At 39.4% G+C, this 13,899-nt stretch overlaps 1 protein-coding gene across 15 annotated transcripts in view; it reads left to right on the top strand.

Annotated features, from left to right (window-relative positions):
• Positions 1 to 432: 432 nt before the first annotated feature.
• Positions 433 to 13,899, top strand: part of LOC149212063 (MADS-box protein SOC1-like) — a 300,150-nt gene continuing 286,683 nt past the window's right edge. For 9 of the 15 annotated variants that reach the window (XR_016250741.1, XR_016250740.1, XR_016250743.1 and 6 more), the window contains exon 1: positions 433 to 857. Coding sequence is in view for 10 of the 15 variants with exons in the window: in XM_089391682.1 (XP_089247808.1) it covers positions 676 to 857 (182 nt within the window). In the remaining 5 variants the exon portion in view is untranslated. The remainder of the gene's footprint in view (positions 858 to 13,899) is intronic. The other 6 variants (XR_016250742.1, XM_089391683.1, XM_089391676.1 and 3 more) reach the window with 3 other exon arrangements.

Raw genomic sequence — 13,899 nt, 5'->3', positions numbered from 1 at the left:
AACCATCTACTTTTGTAGATTTTTGAAACTTGTTGAACAAAAATACCACGCTGCAATTCTAATATGATTTCCATTTTCTAATGTTTTAAACCAAATAAATTATTTATTTGAATCTTATCTTTCTAATTGAATGAGAAAATCTTCTTTTTCCCTTCATAATACCATGCTACTATAATTTGGTACTATAACTTGGCCTGTGAAAAATATATGAATTATGAATCACTGAATGCCCGTTCTAAGCAATTCGTACTCATTGCCACGTTAACGAAGCGGGAATGACTACGGAGTTTACCGAACTCGATTATGGTCCACATTGGTGATCAGTAGTACCAGTACGGATACCTAGCAATGGTATGTGCCACCGTGGCATAATACGTGAGAGACGTACTGTAAGTTTACTAAATTAGGCCCACGAGGCGGTATAGAGACAGTTTTGTGTTGAGAGGCTTGAAGGATACTCGTGTAATTAGTAATTACTAATTTTATTGGCCTATCTATTCTCGGATTCCAAACATCAGAGTTCAAAAAGCTGGTTCGGCTATCGTTAGCAGTCATCACGAGGTCGCAATTTTAGCGCCTCTTAATTTCTGCTGGGTGCTTGTTCTCATTGCCTGGAACCAGATCTCCAGGAGACTGTAATTCACTGTTTTGCACTGTAGAAAGGGGAGGACAAGAATGGTGAGGGGTAAAACTCAGATGAAGAGAATCGAGAACGCCACCAGCAGGCAGGTTACATTTTCTAAGCGTAGGAACGGACTGCTGAAGAAAGCTTACGAACTGTCGGTGCTCTGCGATGCCGAAGTGGCGCTGATTGTTTTCTCCCCCAGAGGGAAGGTCCATGAGTTCGCCAGTCCCAGGTATGTATGGTCAATGTCTAATTGCCCTAGCAGTTTGAATGCGTTGCCTATAAATTTTGTTATCTCTGTGCACGTCGCTTAGCTGATTTGTAAAATGTATTTGCGTAAAGAAATCACAGCGTTTTGGGCATAACTGTGGGCCGTTAAAGAAGTCTAGGGTTCTTAATTTACTCTTCCTTACTGGAAACAAATATTTTTCCTATTCTCCGCTAGGGTTTCTAATTTAGCCTCCCGTACTCGAAATAAATATTCTTCCGTAGTCTATAGTGTTCGAGTTACGTGGGCCAAGTTGCAACAATTTCGTTTAGTAATACGTTCTCTCTAAGGTTTGTCGGATCGTCAAGAAATGTTAGTTTTTCTCCAAATCAAGATAGACATTGTGACACCTAAAATAGGATTAGGGCTGTTCCCGCACAATCTTATACATGTGATTGGCTACTATGTATGATTTTCCTTCTTTCCCAAGAAGGGGTAGACATACAGAGAGCAACATGTGGTCGCCCACAAACACATATTCACTCCACACATTTTCTTCAAATTCTAGGATTTCCCACATTAAAAGTTATATGGTCAGATTGCTATTGGTTTTATCCATCTCGAAATATTTGGAAAAAATCGTTGAAGTTTATAAAACTGAAATCCACTGTTTATCGTCAGTTTGATTAGCGTTTATCTTCAATTTAATTAGTTTTAAATACATCCAACGGATATCAACTCTTTTGGAGTCCATTGGGTTACTCCGAATTGTTTGCGGCTATGACGATTGCCCTCTCATAAAACTCCTATTACCCAACAAAATTTACCTGTGATCCTACACAGAGGAGCCAGAGAGTGTAACTATTATCCGAGAGTGTAACTATTATCCGAATGTTCGATATGGCCAAATGTTATTTTCTCTCGTTGTGCAACTCACTGATATTTGCGTTGTGCAAGTATCTCCTCTTTTAGCGTCAACTATACAGCATCAAATCACCTTAGCTTTAGTAAATATAAGTTGAAACTTAAAGACATGTTTTTTATTCTTTTTACAAAATTAATAATTTGGATCGTTTTTAAAATTAATTTAATCTAAAATTTTATCAGACAGCTAAAACCCTTGACATTTTAGACAGTTCCACCCAATTTATTTGAAATAAACAAAACAATTTAGATGCTATTTGTCCCACATTTGTCCTTCTCCGTACCTTTACAACACCAATAATAAGTGCACAACACAAATCTTGTTGGTTACCATCCACAATTGGTGAGGTGTATAGCTTCGCACATCCAAATTGGATGCATTCTCTTTATTCTACATCATCGTCAAGTACGGGTTACCCTTATGTGGATGGGGACATCCACTTCCTATCTTTATTATTAAGTCTTTCTTCGTAAAGATATGCCCAAGATCTTATCTCATCCGTGATGATGCATTTGCGAAGTTTTGATTATGCATTTCCTAGGTTTTGATCATACTTCGTCATGTGATTTTGTTTTGTTTTGTTTCTTTTTTTTTTTAATATCATAAAATTTACAAGGTGAAGAATTCATTTATAAATAAACTATATTAATTTTTAATTTAATATCTATTAATTTTTATTATAAATAATATTTAAATTTGTTGTTATAGTTACATTTTTAAATTGAATTATTTCTTTGAATATATGGTTATAGATTTGTACAACTTATGCTCTCATACAATTATTGTATTCCATGAAAAAAAATGTAAAGTTTGAATACTTTTCATATTTTTTGTTTAAACTTATTGAATTCAAATTTTATAATTTTACTATTAATGATCTTGATAGGAAGTAATTTCTATTGGCTCTTTTTTAAATAAGAAAACCCTTATCCTCAAACATTGAGGCACACACTGGTTGCCACATGTCCAAGGTGTAATGCCTTGCAACCTCAACAACTTTTATTGTCAATAAGATCATTCATCCAAGATTCAACTTAAGTTAGAAGGCATGATGACACAGGAAATAGAAAAACTACTATTTTCAAACAAGACGTAGTAACCCCTCAAATAAGACATAGAGGACATTATATATATATATATATATATATGAGAGAGAGACTATCACAAATTACGCATTATGAAATGTCGACATAAAGATTCAAATTTTGTCAGAAATTAAAACATTTACATGATGCAAATTCGATCATATAACTAGTTACTACTTACTAGTGACCAAATGACAAGCACACCAGAAATCAGAACCATAAAATGCAATTTCTTCACGAAGTCACCAAAATACAAAGTATTACATAGATAGTGAGTCACTAATACTATATGTGGGAATTCTAATGGAAAATACAAAATAGGGTAGATAGTAGAATTGTAGATGAAAGGATCTCATAGATTGTGATTGCGAGTAGTCCTCCTCCATGTCAACATCATCAAAATCAACATCACTGTAACTATTCTCTCCTCCACCCTCTTCCTTTTCTATATCCAACCCAATCTATACATCTATTTGTGTGAAGGATGACCACTTAAGAGGATCACAATCATCAAAAATGACTAGCTCTAGTATTGGATCATTAAGATACAAGTTGGATAATGACAACTCAACAACTTTGTCCAAACCCATATCTTAAAGAAACATATCCAATGTCTTTATCTTTCTCTTAAAACAACTTCTCCCTCTACTTATAATAAGATTGAGGTTTGTGTGCACATTCACCTTTGTCTTTCCCCTGGATTGCTCAATTGCACTCTTCCTCAAATTTTAGAAACTCCTATATGTGTTTCAGTTTCATTGCAATAAGATGATAAAGTCGCATGATAAATTATCCTATGTCTAATTTCTATAGGAAAAATGACGAATCAAGTTGATAGATTTACCTACCAAGCACTTGGAGTCTCTTCAAATCTATAATAAAACCTTAAGTTGCACACCAACACACCTCATAGCTCCAATCCATTGAGAAAAATGTGAGTAAATGAGGGGTGGATCACATTATTAGCCACCTTTGTGTCGCTTTTCACATGACATGTGACATAAAATTGAGATACAATTAATGCACATGTCAAACACATGTTTAAAATGTGTCCTATCATAAAAAAATACGTGGAAACACAAAAAAATAAATAAAAATACAAACGTGGAAGCCTCAAGGACATGTTTTATTACTTAGATTTCAAGATTTGTGCACATGCCTTACCAACCCATGCTCACCCACCTTAGCATCTTGTGCATATTTCCTTAGTGGTGTGCGTTCACCTACCTCGATAGTTGTGGAGGCACCAAAAATGTTCATTGTTCTTAAGATTATTATGGAGGCTAATCTCCTCTTGTGTAGCAACAATAATGAGCATACACTAACAAGATGAACATTTAACATAATTATAATGTCAAATCGCTTTCAACAATGAATTTTGATCTTCTAACTAAACTGTAATCTTATGCATAGTGTATATAAATGTTAATAATAGTAAATTGTCCTCCATTCTTTTTTATTCTCTCAATAACATAGCAATGTAAATAACTATTGTGTAACAATTTACCCAAATTGATATCTTATAAAATTTTTTTTCCATCTTTTTATTTATTTTTATTTCAATTTTTTCATATTTTGTGACTATAATACAGCAGTAAAAATAGTTACGTTATCCTCCAATATATTTCATCCAACCATATCACGAAAATAGAAATGTTTGGTTGCTGTGCACAACCGTCACTTTTGTGAGAAAATAATGTAACAAAGGCCTAACAACTTACTAGCATGTGCATCTCACAATTATATATTTGTAGTTGTTCTTTTAGAAATTTCTTGGAAATGAATTTCAATGTGAATTCATAAATTGCACCTTGACCTTGAGGTTCCTTGTATCTATTTCCTCTGAATTTTGAGTTTTATGGAATATTTTGAAATAATAATTACAAGTTTATATATATATATAACAATCTATATAACCAAACTTAGGAAACAAACACAAAATAACAAATGAAATATATATTCTTGATTTATATTTCAAATCCTAAGAAATAAATATGGAACAATTGTGCTATAGGGGAGATATTTTCGTTTTTTAGAGCACACTTCCCAAGAGTAAAATAGATCTGGAAATTATTATTGCAATATATTTATTGCATCCAAAAATATGCTCACTTACTTTTTATATGTTTGTCAAATCACTTAACAAAATATGCTTCTTGTTATGTAAAATCATCATGCATAACCAACATTAGAATGTACTCAATCATCATGAGAACAAAAGATTAAAATCAAAACTACAGGTACATAAACCTTCGACAAAAAAGTATGCTTCATATATACAAGTACATGCCAAAAACTTAATGCAAGTTGTATAAACCATACTCTCAAAACCCTAGTTATGGCATCCACCTTAATAGAAACTCCTATCCACTAATTTGTCTTAGCTAAGAATCCCTAACAACCAAATCTGCTCACTCCACTAGAGATCCACAACAAGCAAGTATACATAACATCAAGTCCTCTTTGGCACCTACATTTGCATTAAAAAATGTATAAGAGAAAAAAAGGTAGAGTCCCTCTATCTTCTCCACGTCAAACACTCTAAGTAGAAATAGGGTTTTCAAATGCCACGAAGTTAGTCTTCTTCTCTCATAAGAACTGCAATAACAAATGATTCTCTTACCACTTTAGTGTTCTCCCTGTTCGGTTGTGTTATATTCTTTCCACAACTACCCCACATGCTAGGGGTCATAGGGGGTATGCACCGCCCCCCCTGCACGGGGTTTGGGGTAGCGCTCTGGGAAATTTTTTTTGGACCCTATATTAGGTGGGAACACCTACCTATGGTTTTGTGCATAGATTTCGCACATGGTTTTGGCCATGATGTTTTTCTGTCCATGGTATTTTGTAGATCTGGTCAAGGGAACTATGGTTATGTTCTAATCTAGGGTTAATGGATTGGGGTTTATGGATGCTTCGACATGTATATGTATATGTGTGTGTGTGTGTGTGTGTTGTAACATTGAAAGGAATATAATGAAAAAGCAATCTGGTAGTCCCTAGTTTGGGATCCAGGGGTATGTTTTATGCTCTCGCAATTGTTTATTTTCTGTTTTTTAGAATTTGTATGTAGGTAATTTTTGTACAAGGTTAAAACCTACACTCCCAAACCTTAGCTTCTATTTTCTTCTTAAGGTGAACCCTACCCCTAAAGCATTCCTTTCATCAACATAAGAACCCTATTTCTCATTTCAAAGAGAGAAAAGTACAATGAAGAAGACGACAAGTGAAAGAGACAATTTTTTCTAGTTCTCCTATCTTTAATACAATTATGGGATTGACATGATGAAAGTGTTTTAATCTATACAAGTATCCCTCTACATATCAACAAAAACTATCATCTAAAAATTTGAACTTGTCATAGTCTTTCAATCAAACATTGGCCCCTTCAAAGGCATTATCACTCGAGAATTATTCTACTCCATCAAGGAAATAACTAATGCAATATGGTTTGCATATATCTCATGAGGTGTACTAGGCCTCATTGAAGATCAAGGCACTCAATTACTGAAGGATATACTTTTGACCCAAAGGATCATACATCTTCATCAAACATTACATCTCATCTCATTATAGTTTTCTGATACGTTGGAAGGAATATTTTGTAAGCATTATAAGTATAGCTATATCCAAAAAACAGGACACTATCACAACATCTTGAACCTCCCCACTGCTAGGGTCTTTACCCCTTGTTAATTTGAACAAATATATCCCTAGACATCCTACAACATGCTAAACTCCAACATCCTTCACATCGAATTCATGGGAAAATACCTTAGACACCACATCATGAGTTGCTCAAGAGATCCTACAAGGGTGTTCGCATATCCATACAAGACAAAACTAGTGTATTAGAACTATTAAAATCACAAAGATAAAAAAATTGCACCAATCACATCCATCATGAAGTACTAAGATTGTAATGAAAACAATGAGCTACATGAGTCCTTCAACAACATCAAAACATATGTCTCACACATGCACCTCAAAACCTCTGCCAATTGAATAAAAGCCTTCACTAAGGTGCACTCCTTATTTTGGAGGGAATCTTGTAGGGCTCAACCTTCACTAAGGTGAACCTCCTATTTCTATGCGAATGTATTACATTATCTAGGCAATCTTCAAAACTCCCTTCAACTACAAGTTTGGAACCAATTGTTGATTCCATAATAGGTTTTAGACCTATCTCCATGGCATCTTGACCCAGGTGGATATTGTGGCGACCCGCCTATTCAACTTGGACCGCCAACACTATTTCTTTTTAGTTTCCTAATTTCCAACATAGTTTCCTATTTCAACACTTTTCTATTTTTGGCATTTTTTTGGGTCCTGAACTTCCGGAGCCGTTTTGAGGCCCTAAATAATGCTTTTTGGGGAAATGGGCAAACGTGAGTCAAAGGCTACATTTGTAGTTGAAGGTTGTTTTCCTCGGATAGACCTTACTAATGTGTTATTGTGCGTGCCAAATAAAGATCGTATGCCAAACTTACGACCTTGAGAAGTTGACGTTCCAACTAACCCACAGCGAGGCCCACAAGCTTTTGGTGCTTCATCTCATAGGGCTATGTTCTGTATGTTTAGGGTTTGTGATTGTTTCTTCATGGTAAAAATGCCTTAGAGCCTCATTTTAACTCAGTTCAGTAGGCATTTAGCCACTACATCTCTTCTCAGAGATAAGCTAGTATCGACCGAGCTAGTTTGTTTCCTTTCTGTATGTAAACAATTTTCAACATTTTCTATTTATTAATTGAATTTTTGTTTCATTATATGTTTGTGTTTTTGTTTAAAATTGTATTTCATTTCATTCCTTCATAGCGATCTTCAAAGTGATCTTCTCTTTCACTCGTGTTTTTTTGCATGTCCCCAACGAGGTCGGGGTATAAGGATTTGGGACTTAAATTGGTTGTGCCCTTGCGGGACCAACCTCTCTCACCCTGGCACCCACCCATGGTAGAAGAAAAGAAAGACGTGGGACTAGGATATCCTTGCAAATAGTTTTTCGTAGAAGCCCCCGAGTGACAAAGGAATGAGATGATGGATATTTTTCCCAAATCCTTCGGTGGATACCATTGGGCAAAGCATCTTCATCCAACAGTCACTTCGGAGGCCCTGACCCCTTTAAGGTACAAGTTAAATTTGACATTCCTATATTTTAAGGCCAGATAGATGCAACTGCTCTAGACAAGCTAAGACAAGAGGACACAAGATGTGGCGCTAGCCAGGGACAAACCCCAATGTGGGGAAACCCTTGATCAATTCTTCTTCATGGTTTAGCAGAGCAGAACAGAGCATAGCTCAACAGAGCAGAGTAGAGCAAAGCAGAGTAGTGCAGGGCACAGATAGAACATACCTAGTTGCCAATTTTAACAATTGCGCTACTGGACATGAGACAAAACTTTCTCTGAACCTTGTTATATCAATCATCACACTCGTCTCGAATTGATCTGTGAGTGTTGTTCATGTTATCTTACCTTGTATGTTGGGATTGCTTCATCCGTGTCAACTTCTCTGCCGAAAGTTGTGCATGTCCTTTATGTTGTGTGTTCTTAGCCGAGTTGGGACTGATCCCTTTCAACCTGGAACTCACTTTCACCTTCCTCTCCCTTTAAAGTGTTGGAACCTCTCATACTCATTCCTTGACTCACTGCATCAGCCACACCCTTGCTACTGACAAAGTTATCTTACTTGCCTCTGTGTGACACCGTGGTCAAGGCATTACCTTACGACCAATTGCTGGGACTCCTACACCAAACGGTCAGAGGTCTAATTGGGACTTCTTACCGGGGAGATCCCCTTGACATGTTGGCGGGTCCAGCACTGTCAACATTTTTGGTGCTAGAAGGAGGGCCTGATGACAAGCGGTGTCCTTTCATCCAGTTTTGAACTTTTGCATATCTTTCACGGAGTGTTGCATTCTTCTTCCCCCAAGGTGTTTTTTGAATCGTGAAGATGTCTCCATCTCGGGGAAGCTTCTCAATCTTTTGTCCACTCACACGTATGATGGTGAAGGCAAAGTGGCCTGGCCTGAGCACTGACATAAGTTTCTTTCCATGGTTTATGAGGAAGATGAGTTTACTGACGAACAGGTTGGTCTGCTGCTTGCAATCACACTTCGCAAATCTCCATTTTGTGCACTCATTTGAGCACTTCTGTGATCTTATTGAAGACACATTCTATCATTTTGATCTAGACCATCTTGATCGGAAACTGTTACAGCAATGGAGGGCTCTGTATGAATCCGTCATTGATTTTTGGCAGCGCTTCCGTGACTTGCAGTTTCAAGCTCCGAGGAGACAGATGAAGTTTGCTTATCTTTGGGACTGGTTCGAGTACTGTCTTAAGAAATTTGCCCGTCCCAAGAGGAAGCTTGATGTCAAGCCTCGCTCAGCCTTCTTCGCTGATGGAACTGCGCATTCTTAGGTGGGCGCAGGCACTGTCTCAACGGACTGTCCGCCTCTCTCTCATTCAACAGTTCCACTATCGTCCAGTGATGCTGAGGATCATATTTGTACACATGTTCAACCTTCACACCCTCCCAACATCACTCCACTAAATTTTCGCGCAGATTTGGTTGTGAGTCCTTCCAGTTCTCACATGCATTCTTTTTTTTGACCTATGTCTTCTCACTCGAGTGTTCTTCTGGATGATGCTGTCTTGTGTTTTTCCATTCCGGACTCTTCACTTGTTGTGAACAAGGAACAACCCATTGACGGAGTTGGTGTTGCACAACCAACATGTGCTATCATTCATGGAGAGTATGAGTGGGAGCTTGAACATCAACACTTGGCGAAGGATGACTCCCTTCCATCCGAGTCCCCTCCGTTCTTTCCTAGCCTCTTTGGTGAACCTGCCATCCATGATTTTGCATGTGTGTCTTCGTCCATGGATGCACCCATTGTTGATCACTCGCAGGACTCATCAGATGTTAATCCATCATTCGACAACGAAGATGATAAGTTACTCATTGAAAATCCACTTGATCCTTGATCTGTCTATTCTGGAAACACAGAGGATGAGCTCGTTCGCTTTTCATCTACCCTTCTGTTCGATTCATCTGATCAAGAGGATGTCAAAGAATTCATTGATTTTTCTGATCGTGGCGGTTGTGATCCATTTGCTTCCATTTTTTTATTACAATCATGAATCTATCGCAGTTGATCTTTCGAAGCCACCAATTTATGATGATCTACCTGATGATGAAGAGAGATACCCAAGACTATCGAGGCACTTTAGCCCGCGTTGATGGTTATGTCAGGTCCTCGCTCTCTTGGGGTTACTCTCGCTTCCAATCATGAAATTATTCAATCATCCAAGGCTACTCATCACTCATCTGTATGCATTGAAGATCCATCTCACACACAGATCACACTTCCTCCACTCGAACTGCATGATCCTATTGCCCATGCATTGGAGGAATCTTACATTGCAAGCACTTGTGCGCGATGCAAGTTGTCTTTGTTTCTTTTGTTTGCTTGCATGTCTCAGTCAAGAGTGTGATTTTTCTTCAAAGTTGCACGTAGTGTCACACATCACCATGATAAGTCCATGGACTATCCGTCATGCACATGCACTCACTTGTGTCTCGTGGGCACTTTGAATCACGAAGTGTGGATGTCTTCACTGTTATATCTTTCTTGTATGTTGGTCCGCACAACTGGGTTACTTGCAGACCATGCGTTCACTCACATGGGTCCACCAATGCGCCGGTGGATGCATTGGAAGTATCACTTCACGTGATCAGGGCCATGCGTCGTTAGTATAGGAGTAGGAATAGTGTTTGCTTTTAGTTGTTTTCTTGCATGCTTGTTTGCTTTCATGCTTTGTTTGCTTGTTTGTTTTCTTGCTTTGTTCTCATTTTTGCTTCTGCTTTTGCTTGGCTTTGTTGTTAGTTCGTTCTCTCCTTTTGTTCGTAGGCTAGTTCGCATGAAACCATGTGTAACTCATGAAACGAGTTGGGTAAAGTACAAGAGGGTTTGTATAGCTATCGCTACTTGGTTATCTGTCATCTTACCTCTGTATGATGAGCTTGTTACTCTTAGTCCGTGATACGTCAAAGGAAAATACGTACTGTTCAAAATGAACCTTGGTGAAAACACAACGCTTGTGCGCTAACTAGTGTCACCTTCTCTAGTCGATTGTTTTTGGGTTAACCCTTGTCAACTCAGTCAAGTAGAGTAAGGTGGGAGGAAAATGTTAACAGGCACGTTAGAGATATAATAAACTACTTCTCTACTGGAACAACCTCCTCTGCTCTCAATAAGTCGGGATCCCTCTTCCACCTCTGAAATGAATAAGTGTTATTCATAGTCAAAATGAAAAATGAAAAAAATGAAAAGTAAAAAAATTCAAAATTCAAAATGAATAAGGCGAAATAAGAGAAAGGCTTCCTGCGCAGGGAGGTGATGCAAGTAACTCTGTCGGGGTACTGATTAGGCTCGATGGCAGCGGAGCCATGCTTGTGTTTCTGTGTGACTCCACCAGGGTACTGTCCAGGCCTGCTGGCAGTGGAGCAACACCAGAGATGAAACTAAGACTTTGACGACTATACTGCTTGTGCACCTATATACCCTCAACCCCAATCGAAACAACTATGGTTCCTTGGTTTGGAATGTGTGTCAATCAACCAAAGGCTTGGCAGATGCTACATCTTAAAATCAAGTTAGTGTGAAACCAAGATGAGATGAAAACTGAACAATACTTCCGGAGGTGTTAGACTCACTTTTCACGAACAAGGTCCATTCAGAGAGCTTGTGTTCTACCAGTGTGTCGCCAAGTGTTGTAGCAGCTACAACCACCCTCCAAAATTTTGCCTTAACCTGTTTTAGAGCCTCCCTACCAACCTTCACAACTGCTTGCCTTGCTTCATCAAGTCCTCAAGCTTTAGTGTCTTTCTTGCTCAAAGGCAGCGTGTCGATCACAGTGTGATCTTTTCCCTTCATAGGCGGCTCACTTGGACTTAGTCCAATTGCAAGCTGAGCAACTTCCCCTTGAAAATTGCGCATTCCTAGAGGGAAACCAGCCTTTCCCTCCAGGAATTGCGCAATCCTCTTTGGTAGCCTGCTGGTCTCTAGGATTGCGCAATCCTGCCAGCCAACCCTCCCAGCAAGATTTGCGCAATTTTTCCCATCAACAGGCTGTTCAGCCTAGGATTTACACAAATTTGGGCAAAAGTCAGCTGCTGGGCCTAAAAATTGCCCAATCTCCTTGGGCAGTCAACCCAGCTTACAGTCAGGAATGCGCATTTTTCTCCAATATTCGAGCAGTTGCTTGCATGTGTAGCTGAGTTGATTGGTTCCCTCCGGGACCGAGCAAAATAGACTTGCATGCATAGGCTGCTTCTCCAAAGGCAACATGCAAAGGCATCCCTTGTCTCAGGGATCTATGTTTAGCAGTTGGAGGTTACATGTAAGGAGCAATTTAGAAACCTCCCACCAAGTGTCTTTTCCCCTAGATTTGTTGCATGTGCGTCACAACCTCGATGTTATAAAAACTCATCAACCGGACACTACAGAGCTCATTCCTCACATCAACCTTACATCTCTGACATCCCACATCACATCTAGGAGCAGTCGGCACATTCAGCTCAGTTGTTTTGGGGTAAGTTCGCTTCCCATGCCCTGTGTTGCATTTTTGTTGCTTTGTGGGTTTTCGCTTGTATGAGTACTGTTTTCTTGATTTCTTTGAATGCCTGTTGTCATTTACATATATTCTAGCTTGTCTTAGCTCTGTTTCAATTTTCGTTGCTATCTCACTGTTGTCGCATGCATGAAACTGTTTTGCACGGACGTTCGCCCAACCGATGAACAACCTCACCCACATGCATGTTGATCTGTTTGCTCAATCTTCTATTCATGTTTTGCATGCATTGTTTATCACTTATGCTATTGCTTAGTGTCGCCATGCATTTCATCGACTTACTTGCTTCCAGTTGCCAGTCGGCGAGTCGGGCCAACCTTGGCCCTGTCTTTGCCTTCACCAAGGCCGCATTGCGCAATCTGGAGAAGGAAGCCTCACCTTCCTCTCCAGATTTGTGCATTCTGGCCCAACACTGGCCTCCTGGAATGAGTTGCGCATTTTTGGGGGTCAGTGGCTGCTTGGCCCAAAATTTTGCACAAATCTATCCCTAGGCCAACAGTCTTTCTTAGCTAGAATCGCACATTGCGCAATCCCAGCATCCAACTGCCCAACTGGATTGCACATTTTATAGATTCAGCAGTAGTTCAGTCTACCAGTAGCCCAGACTGTGTCTTGTGCAGTCTTTGCAGTCGGTCTCCCGACCTCCCGGCCGAAATTGTGCAACCTTCATGATCCTTCACCCAGGTATGTTGCAAGTCGGTTCTCATGTTCATTTTGGTTTTCTACTGACAGATTGTTTTCTATGAGTGTTGCCATGTCTATAGGTATCACAGGTGTTCATTTGCCTCTCAATAGTACAGGTACAATGGTCTCCAAGAGAGCAGAGACGAAGACACCGTTCAGAGCACGCTTGGGGATGCATTCGATCAAGTGTCTATGGGCTTACCCACTCACGAAGACATCAAGTTGTTCGTGGACAAGGACATCAAGCAGAAGCATCACAACGAGCAACATCATAAACAACAGCTAAAGGCAGCATATCGAATGCAGCGAATGCAAGAGGAAGGTTGTTGACAACAAAGAGGTGGAGCAAAGTTGCAAGATCAAGTAGATCCACTGATAATGAAAGCAACTTTGGAGACTCAGGCTATGAAGTGATGGCGCGACATGAAGATCGCGCGAAGGCAGAAGATGGAACAAAGAAGGAGTTGCATGTGCTGAAGCAGCAACTCAGGAAGAACATGAAGCTACACAGACAGACGAATGAGTTGCAGCAGGAACAGGAACAACAGTGGGCGCAACATGCACTGACGGATGACACTATGCCCGTACAAGCTAAGAATCCATCCCAGCAGCGGACACAGAGCAGACATGGTGAGCAGTGTTGTCGATCGCATGCAAGGGATTCAACACCATGCATGTCGTTGAGCGCACGCATGCAATCCAGCCCATTCAACACACTCACCAAGGAGAAGATAAG

Source organism: Pinus tabuliformis, chromosome 1_1 (assembly GCF_031772625.1).
Source record: "Pinus tabuliformis cultivar Carrire ecotype Pingquan chromosome 1_1, CPIR1, whole genome shotgun sequence".
NCBI lineage: Eukaryota > Viridiplantae > Streptophyta > Pinopsida > Pinales > Pinaceae > Pinus > Pinus tabuliformis.
Note: the sequence above shows the minus strand (reverse complement) of the source record. Positions and strands in the feature narration are given on the sequence as shown.